Source organism: Ruditapes philippinarum, unplaced genomic scaffold (assembly GCF_026571515.1).
Source record: "Ruditapes philippinarum isolate M1 unplaced genomic scaffold, ASM2657151v2 ctg4252_1_1_1_1, whole genome shotgun sequence".
NCBI classification, from domain to species: domain Eukaryota; kingdom Metazoa; phylum Mollusca; class Bivalvia; order Venerida; family Veneridae; genus Ruditapes; species Ruditapes philippinarum.
This window is the reverse complement of record NW_026858509.1, coordinates 470,162-482,658: the sequence shown is the minus strand read 5'-3', so window position 1 is coordinate 482,658 and position 12,497 is coordinate 470,162. Positions and strand designations below refer to the sequence as shown.

Below are 12,497 nucleotides of genomic sequence, written 5' to 3'. Positions count from 1 at the left end.
ACATGTGATGTTTATTTGAGCAAAATCATTTTAATATATATTCTAAAGTAGAGACTTTTTGGTTAAGTTCTGCTCAACAGAACCAAGTAACGCATTATTGTATTTAGCAGTTTATGGTTCTGTATTTCTATTTTGTCAGAGTCAATAGCACTAGTAAAACATTTAAGCAACATTTTGTTTAAAAAAATTTTATCTTGCTATGTAAGAGATGGCTAAACACTGGTTGTTACAAGACTGAAATTATGCTCAAATGAAAAATTCAACTAAACTGTAAGGGGCTGAGAAATAAAAGAGAAAAAAGTATCAAAGAACATGAAATACTTACTTTTTTCTGTTGTAAAATTGTAAGTTCTAATTTTCCAACTTCCTCCGACTTCCTGCCTTCGTAATCTGGTGAGTTCAGGAACTGTAAAACGATATCATTCATTAGTATCTTTTCATTTCTTAGAGCTCTAAAATATACATTTAACATAAACATGTATTTTTAACAGCTTTGAAATAATGTACTAAAGTATGTTATTGTGTAAATCATAGATAAACTGTACAATTTCTATCAATTCTTCATCAGAATCTAATTTAAGAAATTTATGACAAAAATTTCAACACTTTGGCTCACAAATGATATAAACTTACCAATTGTATTTCACGAGTGACTTTCATAAATTGTACATCTTTCATTTTGTTTTGTAAATCTTCAATCACCATCAACATTTTCTTATGCTCCCTGAAACAATGATAATTGTAGATATATTATAAAATTATACATTCCTTAAAACTGCATTGTCTAACTTTGAGGACTGACAGATTAGAAGGTGACCGAGGCTGAAAATAGTTCATTATCAATGGATGAGAAAAAATTAGTAAATTTAGAAAAAAATGCATTGCCAAGCCATTACGATGATTAAAATTCTGGTGAAGAAAATTCAACACCTACTTTAAAATAACTAGTACAATAATAAAAAATAAATTTTGGAAAAAAATGCATCGCACAGCCATTACGATGATTAAAATTCTGGTGAAGAAAATTCAACATCTACTCTAAAACAACTAGTACAATAATAAAAAATTAATTTTGAAAATGGCAATTAACAGAGTCGTATCTGCAGATAAATCTAAAAGTTTGTACTTACCATTCTAACTGGATAATGCCCTTTCTGAAGTCTTTACTTTCTACCATGCTTGCTATTTTACTCTCGCCAAGTTGCTGAAATATTAACATATTATTTGTGATTGTTTTATTAATTACTGTCAATTAGTGGTACTACATGTATCTACTCTAGAAATTTATTATTTTAAAGGCCTATTAAACTCTCAAAATCAACTTTATTTCTAAAAAACATTCTATTTTTAGTATCTTATAACAGTTTCCAAAAATTGACTCCTTGACCATATAGATGAATTATCTTTTACTCCTCTTGTTCCTTAGTAATAAGTATAATTATAGTGATTTAGTATTTTGTATGGAAGTCAAAATACTACTTTATTTACATTTTCAACCTTAATGACACATTATTGCAAATTCAGCGCTACTATCGTAAGTTGTTTAATATCTAACTTGCTCTAAGTCCATTATTAAAAAATTATTAAACACATGTTTGCCCTTTCTAAAGACTTAAAAGTCTATCGATTTCTGTGGCATAATGTGCCTTTAAAATTGTGAAATTTTTATTATACATACTGTCCTTTTATACAATTCTTGAACTCCTAATTATAATATCAAAATTTTTTTTGTTTTTTTTTGTTTTTGGCGATGAACATGTATTTGTTTTTGCCAATAAAATATTTGACTTTGACTTTTGTTTTGTTTAGATATAACATACCTTGATTGTGCCATTCAGGTCTTCAACAACATTTCTATGAATGAGAGCACTGTCTTTATAGTCATGTATAAATGATCCTGCATCTACCTCAACCTGACCTTGCTTCAACAATAACTGTACTTCAAGGTTCAAGTTAAAACGTGCCCTATCCTCTCGCAGTCTGAAATATAGCATTTCTAAATGTTACCTTTATACAAATATGTATGAACATAATTATTAGTTGTAAAGACTTAAGTGACAACTACAGTATATAACTTTTTGGATATTGGTATGGAAACAATCAAAAGCAAATGAGCGACGTCGTGACAAAACCAACATAGTACGTTTGCGACCGGCAAGGATCCAGACCAGCCTGCGCATCCACGCAGTCTGATCAGGATCCATGCTGTTCGCTTACCAACCCTCTTACAAGTAGAGAAGCTATAAGCGAATAGCATGGATCCTGATCAGACTGCACGGATGCGCAGGCTGGTCTGGATCTATGCTGGTCACAACGCACTATGTTGGTTTTGTTGAGACGCAGCACAAATGTTTTCTATACAGTTTAATGACAGTATCTCTCATATATTAGACTTTTTATGTAATGCCTTACTAGTAAGACTAAGATCAGTTATTTCAATTAATTTTATAGTATGTTTAAAACACCCATGTCGATAAGATACAATAATTGTAGAATTAAATTATACAAAAACTTAGTCCTGTTGTATATGCATGAAGTAATGTAAAAATCAAAAGCTTTTAGTACAATACTGACTTCTTCAGCTCAAAAATTATGCTTGAAATAAGACATCCAATCAAACATTTTCATGGACAAAAAGCATTCAATGTCATAATGGCTGACTATAATTCTTAGACATCTACCAATAGCCCCATAAGTGTTTCAGCTGCACGACTATCAAATTTAATGTAAAGTGAAAGGAATTTAAGCTATAACATGTACGTATAACTTACTTATTTAACTGCTCCGATATACTATCAATGTCAGTTTTAAGCTGATCATCTTCTTCTTGTCGTTTCTGTTGAAATTGTTGCATTTCTGCCAATGTATGGGCTCGTAACTTCAACTATTAAAATAAATAAATATATCTTAACTGCCATTGCGGTAGCAAAATATCTTAACTGCCATTGCCGTAGCAGAATATCTTAACTGCCATTGTGGTAACCAAATATCTTAACTACAAATCAGGTAACCAAATATCTTAACTACCATTGTGGTAACCAATCTTAATTGAAATTGTGGTAACCAATTTTTCACCTTTTTTCATCAAATTATATTATGTAATTTCGCTCTTTCTGACAATCTTCTGAAGTTTTAAATTTCATCTCCTGGCAATATGTTAATTGAAAGTATTGTCACTGCCATTATTTGCATGTTACACCAATTATGCATTTTATGGAAACTATTCATATTATTGTTTTTCTTAAGAACATATTAATGTTTAAATTATGGGATTTTATACAATTCTATAGGATTTAAATTTGTTAAACTATAGAAAGTTATGTTACCAAGTTCTCATTTTCAACTTTCTGACGTCTGTACATGCATAGTCTCTCCCAGACATGTGGCTCCACACCCTCGGGACAGTTGACTGGTTTGTCAAGATCCTCCATCGCAGTGTCCATGTAAGCTTTAGATTGGGCATTCTGTCTGGCCGTGGACGGACGGTCAGCAAATGGGTTGGGCAGTGATATAGCATCTCCTTCTGCTCGTGTAATTTTCAGAGCTCTGAAAAAGTAAGCAATGTTTTGCCAATTATGTTTATGTTAACATACTAAATAACCTTATTTTAATCTGTAGGTCTTCTACATATTTTAACTATCTTACTGCAAATGTTTCCCTTTTGTTTCCTCAAAACTAATGCTGCAAAAAAAAATATAAATAAATAAATAAGAAAGAAAAGAATACATGTATAAAAAGTTAAAATAAAAACTAGGATTTCTTTTAAGACAGAATATCTTTTAAAAAATACTCTTTATATTGCAAATAATTTTATCATTGAAAAATTTTTACATAAAGTTTCACAAAAATGTCCTAATTTCCAAAATCTAACAATGGTTTTTTTCTTGAGCGATAAAATTATCTTGTATTTACCAGTATTTAGATTTATTGTTTATATACAGAATAAGTTTGAAAAACATCCAAGTCACTTATAATGATTATTATGCTTCAATAAAATGTCTAGCTCTTTTCCAAAATTTAAAAATACCTTTTTTCTTCTGTTCTATTTATTTAGTTGTTATTGTTGATGAAGAGAATAAAGTTTCCAGGATTTTTAAAAAAATATCACATTACTGACAGAAACAATATGAATAATGTCACATAAAGCATGTCTTTGCATAGTAAAGCATTAGTAATACTGAATTACATTACAATACAATCTATTCACATATATGTCCTTCAGAAGAAAACATAGTTTATATATAAATGATATTTTTGTCACTCATAAAATTCCATGGTAAAAATTACATCTGAGAAAAAAATCATCAAAAAAGCTATCAATTACTATAAAAAATGCATGTAAATGTAAAGACCTGCAAGCTTTCTTAACTTATAACTCATTTCATACACATGTAGCATCAATTTTTGGTAAAAAAAAACAACCAAAAAACACCAAAAGCTATCAAACTTTAAACCTACATTCGGAAATATTTAATTTTGATAAAAAAAGACACAAAACAAGAGGCTTTGATTTTTACATCAAATAAAGTGCTCTAACAGTTTGTTTGTTATGATAAAACATAAATATTGTATAATAAAAGCTGAAATAGACACATACACTAAGTACAATGTTTATACCTGTCCCTTTCTTTTGGATGAAAAAATGAATACATTGACGTTGCCGACAGTTTGGCTAGAATCTGATGCCTAAATAAATACAGTCTTAACTCAGTCAAATCATGTACATATAAAGTTATTACCAACATAATTATGAATATTTCTTAGTCATAAACTTGTATGAACAAAAAAAAAGAAGACTTTTAGAATTATTATACCTTTATATAATTATTATACCTTTATATAATTTTTTTTTCATCTATGATTAATTAGCTAGTCTTCAAGTCCTAAAGGTTAGTAACCTAAGTAATGCTAAAAAATATACCAACAGAAAGGAAAGCACAGTTTTCTGTCTGTGCTATTTATACTACATTGCATCAATTAAAATCATTAAAGGAAATATCAATTTGTATAAAAAAGTTCAACAAAATGTTAAGTTGCATTAGATTACATTTTATTGTAAATAAATCAACAAAGTATTTGATATACAAAACTGTTGAAGTTCATATAAATTTTTTTTGGACTAGTTAAAAATACAATCACTTTATTCAATTCAAACCTGTATTGTAACTTGTATGTAAAGCTTGTGATAAATTTTCAAGGTAAATAATCTATATAATGTCAATCTCAAATAATTTTTCATAACAACAAATACTGTGCAAAAGAAACTGTAGTCATGCCTTTCTTATTCTCATTAAAAGAATAAATCATAATGTAAAAATGCACAGTGTCTGTGTGGACAACATGTAGACAATAGTTGTACCTTAAAAATGGATTAGTACGTAAATCAAAAACGGAAAATGCCGATAATCCATGGAATCTCTCCAACATCATACGCCTACAAGATTTTATATCATGTGTGAATATTGGATATGTATGTTGTAATATATATATATAGGTAATATCAATCTAATTTGGTTTAATATTCGATATCAATGTAAAAATTGTTTCTATACAATGTTAGCATGCAAATCATCAACTAAACTATGCTTGATATCAATAATATTGTTCAACTATAAATGATCTGCACATTTTCCTGTAAAAAAAAAAACAACTGTCTTCCTGTAAAAAAAACAGCAACTCTCTTTAGCACTCTGTTAAAAGGACACAATGCTTTCTAAAAAAGCCAGCAATCATTGAAATCACTGAATATTGTAGAATTTATAGAATTAACTTCCTAGAACTAGCCAGTACTGGTGTTAGACAAGGAAACATGGTCATGACCCCTGAAATGGTTGATTGTGAGGCAAGCACCATAATCCTAGATTGTGAGGCAAGCACAATAACCACTAGGCTATCTCTCCTCTATGGATTTTATAAACATTATCATAGTCTTTCTATTAAAGATAATAGAAACAAAAACATTTATTATGCCTCTTACCACCAGCTTTACAAACATAATACAAGTAACATTACAATTACCTTGGTCTTCTCTTGAACAATCTGTAAAGTTGATCTTGTTGGACTGCGGACACATCGTTAAACTCTCGTTTAAATGCCTTGTCCATTACCTTATCTTCAGCCAACAGGATATCATACTGTTCACGATAGTTATCCACATTCTTACGTGTGTCTATTACAGCTTGAGATGCCAGACTCTGGTAAAGGAAATGTACTGGTTAATTACATTCTTAAAATTAATCAAATATAAATTCTAAAAAAAAAATTGTGCTGTTAAAAAGTGTTTATATAAATGTAATTATAAGGTTTTAAAATGATCACTGATTGGCAACAATGCTTCCAATCTAATAGTGAATATACTTATGTGTCTCTGAAGGAAATACTCTATGATGAGCCGCGTCACGACAAAACCAACATAATTGGTTTGCAACCAGCATGGATCCAGACCAGCCTGCACTTTCGCGCAGTCTGATCAGGATCCATGCTGTTTGCTGTCAGTTTCTCTTCTTGTTATAGGGTCTGTAAGCGAACAGCATGGATCCTGATCAGACTGCGCGAATGCGCAGGCTGGTCTGGATTCATGCTGGTTGCAAACCCATTATGTTGGTTTTGTCGTGACGCGGCTCATTTATAGGATAAAATAAAAGTAACAAACCTTGAGATGTTTCTTGTGTTCCATCAGACGATTCAGCTCTGACTCTCTCGTCCCCAATTCTTCCTCCACTAGTAGAGAGTATCTTAATCTCAGGATCTTCAGCTCCTCCTAATAAACACAAAAATAGCTTGTGAAGTGCTAAACTCAAATCAAAAGTAGCTAAAGATTAAAATGGAACAAAATGTTATAGTCAATAACAAATGTTACATGTTTCAAAAAAATGTAACAGTGGGTTTTCTATTTAATTTTTTTTTTTTTTGTGTGATTGGGGGTGAATGTGTATAAGATATGAGTAGGATAATTTTCCACATATATACATGTATTTATAGCCTTAATAAAAGTTGAAATTAAGCTTTTAATGTTTCCCTAAAGTTCTTCATGCAATGTCTACCTTTGCTAGGAACATACAATAAATATTTTGTTTACCATTTTCTTGCCAACATTAAGACAATGGATGCATTTTATCAATCTTCAAAAAACAGGAACCTCTAACCATTAAAATAAACTCCAACACAGGGCACTTTTGAAAATATTAAGATAATGCTTTGATTATTGCTCTTAGCATAAAACAGGTCACAAGACAAGCAAATAGTCAAACCTTTATACAAAAGACATTAGCCACATGTAAAAATGCACCATAATATACAAGATAAATGAGGTACAAACCTGGTAAATGACCATCATGACCTTGATTTTCTTCATGAACACTGTGTTCATCATGTCATCAAATGTTGCCATACCTTCCTGGATCAAACCCTGATTCTTTCTTAATTCAGTCTCCAGTTGCTGAAATCAAGAGATGGTAATCAGTTAAAATAATCTTGGGAACAAACAGCCCCCAACAATTTGAATGCTTTCATCTGAAATCTTAGAAACAATTAGCAACAAATTAAAATTAAAATGTAAAACTGTGAAGATAGATGATCTGAAGTTCATTGCCATTAACCCATGCATCTTGATAAAAACTATATACATGTATAGTAAAGAGTGTGAAAATTTACAACTTAGTCAAATATATGCTCACTGTTTACATATGCATGTATATATGTGTATATGAAATGACTGTAAAACACTATAAACCCAGATATGAGCATTAAAACCAAGGGACCTTGGTCTAGAAATAAGAATTGTAAAAACAACAAAATTAATGAGCTGGAATACTGTAAATACCTTTCTGTATTTTTCTCTTTCCTCTTGGAGTTCCTTCACTCTTTTCTCAAACTCCTTAGCAAGTTTCTGCTCATCCTCACTCCAGTCATTTTCATCTTTCTGTGTCATAAATGCTGGCTTTGGAATATCCTGAAAGTATATAAAAAATATGTAGATAAAATATCTTTAATATTTGAGTATATAGTACCCTATGATGTACATTGTAATCTTTCATCAAGATAAAATCCTCTTTTAAAAATTTGCCAAATGTATCGACTGAACTTCAAAATATTTTTATTCATGTGTTTTTTGTCACAACATTTTGGCAAACAGCTTTACTAAAGACATGTAATTTCTTTTCCTTTATAATTAAAAATGAATGGTTTCAAAAATCAATACCATAAGCCATCACTCAGGTGCACAGGACTGTTAATGTACCATGTAAATAAATGTTGAAACTGAAATTGTAAAATAAGTAAAGCAACACAGCACAAAATAAGATATCTGGATCTACAAGTAATAAAACGCTGTCAGTGTCATAAATGATTTAGAGAGTAACGAAATTTATTATTATATTTGCTTTCAACCTACTTTCTTCAGTTCATCTTCTTTTTTTATCTCAAGTACCCCACCCATCATCTGGTTGAGAGCACGTTCACGAGCATTATCACCACGTTCTCGTGCACGTCTCTCTTCTTCCTCCTTCTGTTTCTTCTCCATCACCTTCCTTTGCTCTGGTGTGTAATATCTCTCCACTTTTACCTGACAATAGATAAGAATGTACATTTGAATGAAATAAAAAACATTATTTAATGAATCATAAATGTAAAATGGTCTTAAAATTTGGAACATTTATCTGTGAAGTTGAGTACAGCGTCCAGTATTAACTAATATTAACATTGAGTTTGATGCCAGAGTAACAACATACTTTATTTTATATAAAGGGACTTTGTACATTAGCCCAATCTGGTAGAGAAATCAACTTTATTGCTAAGAAGTTTTTCTTGTCTTTTTTTCCCACACATTCTTCATTTAAGAAAAAAAAGATTTAAAAGAGCTTTATTAGCTTGTCATTTTTTCATCAATCTTTTCAAAATATCATAACAATTTAGGTCACATAAAATCATATTTTTTCAACTATAATATAACATGATAATATTTATTTAGAACATCATATTACATATGACCTGTCTTTGACCTTCCTAATTTAAATATGACATTACCTCATCATCCTCAACTGTCAACAAAGTTTCTGGTTTCTCAGCCACACCCATACTTGGCTCTATGACCTCTTCAGCAAAGTCAAGGTCAGCAATTATTTTCCTTATTCGCTTGTTTTTCTCCTTGATTTTACCTATTTCTTGTTCTTTCTTTATGAAGAGTTCATCAAAGTCTTTGTTAAACACTTGTTTGATACGATAAATGGCATCCTGTAGACAGAGATATTAATCAAAATTACATGCACAACACTGAACAATTCACTTATAATTTTCATTTTATAATAATAAATTGCTAAAACAGTTTTGACATTAACTGGAATTTCAAGAACATTATTGGGAATGTTTTGAGAACACCTTTTTATACTTGAATCATTAAATCACAATCAGAATGTATTGTCTACAATGGTTATGGTAAATCCATGTTTTTATCCATTTACTTGTTGCTATTGGTAAAGGGGAGGTATTTAGTCACATTTGCATTGGTACAATAGCAAACTTTCTAGCTTTCCTGTTGTTAGAATTTCAAGTACCAAGTCGTGCATATTTCATGCATTGGCAGGCACCTGGGTAGAACCACTGAAGACCCCAGCTGCCCTTCTGTGCATTATTTAAGGCATTAGCAGTCACTTTAGTAGAACCAACAACGTTCCATAAGTTAGCTGAATAGCTTCCTCAAATAGACCCTGGCAGAATTCGAAACTGCAACAATCTACAAGTTAACTTCATGTGTGGATTGCTTTAAATGTACTAAAAAGAATTCAAGATTCCTGCCAGGATTCAAGCCTACTGTAAGCCTTAAATGATGACTCATTTGAAAAAGCATAATTATTTAGTCAGTTAGCCACATTTTTTTTTAAATAATTCGTATTTAAAGTGTTGATTATGACCAAGAGTAAAAATGTCCACACTGAACAAATTCAAAACTGAGGAAAATTCAAGGAAAATATGATAAACTGGTCAATCAATTCATATCACCCCTTCCTTATCTCCACTGGTCCAGTATGAATAATGAGTTTTACTTAGACCCCAGTAAAGACCCTGCCCTGTAGGCTCTAGGCAAAGCACAGACAAAACAGGAGATAAAAACATGACTCATTTCTCCCACTTTTTTCACCCCAACTACCCCACCACATGTTCTGAAGGGAAGATCAAGTTTACAAATTATTGGAGCAAAAGCAAGAAAGAACTATTCTTACCTCTAATAAGATGATCTGGTTGACTTTCTGTTCTCTAGAGTGGAGTTCAAATTGACTGTAGAACAATTCGTTCCCACCACCATACTGGGCACCTGTTATATAAGGAAATAGATAATATATTTCAGTCTAAAAATGGTTATACAGCAGTAAAAATTTCAAATGTATAATGAAATATCTGAATATGTAGGAATATGCTGCTAAAATAGCTGATTAAATGCATTGCTAATTTTCTTTTTGTATTTTTATTTAGACTAAATCTCTGAAGCTAAAATGCATATACATTTATAAGTATTCTAACTAATCACATCTATGGGTTTTTTAAAAAAAAAAATCACATGTATTTAAACTAAATATGCTTGTAACAAAATTTTGACTCAAAAACCCAGTAAATACTTGTTTGAGAAGTGATATAACTTGTATGTAAAGTAACTATGCAACTGTTTAAAAGACATCTTTTTTAATTACATTTTGGGGCGTACTGACAAAGATTGCTAACAAAGGGATACCTCTGGGGGATAGGGAATCTAGTATACCTCTAAAAAAAATGTTTTGTAAATAAAACTTGAAGAAAATTAATCTCTTCTTTTCAACCATTTTATGGAATTCTTCTATAAATATTGTGTCAACTTTTTTATCATTTGTCCATTGTAAAAATATGTATCCGACTAATGGAAGTTAAAATGAACATGCAAAAAGATCTATCATCCCTTACAGAGAACTTCAAAGTCAAACTTCCTCTAAGATTTTAGTTTTCTTGAGTATAATAATTCTACTATATCATGTCACCTAAATGTTAGATCTAAATGAAATATTGAAGCTGTTAGTCATACAACATAACTGTTTGAAATAAGATGAAATATAAGACTGCAATTTCATGCACTATATTAAGGTAAGCATTAAGGTGCACCTTCCATCTATTATCATAAATTTGTTCATTTATATTCACCATAATATGTAACACATTTTTGAATGCTACCAAGATAGTAAATAATCTATAAAAGTTACTATAAATAGCTGTGCTGGAAAGTCTCTAAGACCTGTATCCAACCGAACCAGTCACCCTATGGTTGGGTTTTCCTTTTAAAAAAACCAAATGAAAGATTCTCTTAGTTAAAGCCACCAGTAAAGTGCAAGTAAAGCACATCCATGCTGTCTGACATGACTAAGTATAGTTTGATAGTTTGATGTTTAGTTCAGCAATTTGATATTGAAATCCCTAAGATAACCAATAAACTGTTCCAAAACACATATCAAACAGGGCAAGAGCATCACACAAATTTAGTGGTGTTCATGTAAATTCATTGTAAGCATTTGCATGACTAAGAGCAGTGTTTCTAAATCAAAGTCATACAAATGCTTATTTACGTAAGAATAGTAAAAAAATAACACTTATGTAGATGGATGGAGCACCTTAATCAATGGGGATTTATATCTAAAAAACATATCTTAAAAATAAACATGCACTTTATAACCTATGAAATTTCAAAGAAATGTGCAGGTCATTACAAATTAATATGCATATCATAAAGAAATTGTTCTTTCGTGTGCATTCTTAGCAATTTATATGTATAACAATCATATATATTCAATCTACAATAAAATCAAGAAAAAAAATTTTTCAGTGACAAAAGAGAAAAATTTTGTCTGAAACTTTTACAATTTTTGGATTTCATTCCAAAAATAATGATTAATACATTCATTTATTCTTGAAACATAGAACAGCAAAACAACAGTTTTACTGTAACTTTGATAAAGCACAGTGTTTTCTTTTGCATCTGAATGAAAAGAATAATTTAAAAGTATATCAATATTTTGTCCCATATAGGCTTGTCTTGTCAGGCTGACTATTGGAAATTTGTCATTATTTTTCTTTTTTATTATCTAAATCCCACCCTATTACAATGGATATGTCTAAATCCCTAGAGTGGAATCCAGAAAAACCCTACATATCACATGTCTAGAATAGAATTTCATGTCTCTTTCCTGATAATTGGGTCCATTCCACTGACAGTGGGAGCTGAAAGTCCTAAGTATGCTTGTCTCCCTTCACCCAGGGCAAAAAAATACCAGTTGGTACATAACAGGAGATAACTAGGAAAATATAATGTAAATCTTTTCTTATAGCTACTGCAGACAGATGCTTCATTTCAACATCAATCCATCACTGTCAGGCCTGTCCTTTTATGACTTTTTGGGGTTTCAGGAGAATTCAATTAAAATGATCTTCATCTTTCTTCAATATTGGATTAAAATATATATATATAAAGTATATTGCAATGA

General features: G+C 30.6%; 1 protein-coding gene across 1 annotated transcript in view; it reads right to left on the bottom strand.

Annotated features, from left to right (window-relative positions):
- Positions 1–12,497, bottom strand: part of LOC132753462 (cilia- and flagella-associated protein 43-like) — a 48,365-nt gene that overhangs the window by 2,136 nt on the left and 33,732 nt on the right. Inside the window, exons 32-44 of the mRNA XM_060743944.1 lie at positions 10,218–10,309; positions 9,025–9,231; positions 8,393–8,563; positions 7,823–7,951; positions 7,319–7,438; positions 6,653–6,760; positions 6,019–6,194; positions 3,327–3,546; positions 2,772–2,884; positions 1,821–1,980; positions 1,131–1,204; positions 634–724; positions 326–406 (exon numbers count right to left, since the gene is read on the bottom strand). Of these exons, the coding sequence (XP_060599927.1) occupies positions 326–406; positions 634–724; positions 1,131–1,204; positions 1,821–1,980; positions 2,772–2,884; positions 3,327–3,546; positions 6,019–6,194; positions 6,653–6,760; positions 7,319–7,438; positions 7,823–7,951; positions 8,393–8,563; positions 9,025–9,231; positions 10,218–10,309 (1,742 nt within the window). The remainder of the gene's footprint in view (positions 1–325; positions 407–633; positions 725–1,130; positions 1,205–1,820; positions 1,981–2,771; positions 2,885–3,326; positions 3,547–6,018; positions 6,195–6,652; positions 6,761–7,318; positions 7,439–7,822; positions 7,952–8,392; positions 8,564–9,024; positions 9,232–10,217; positions 10,310–12,497) is intronic.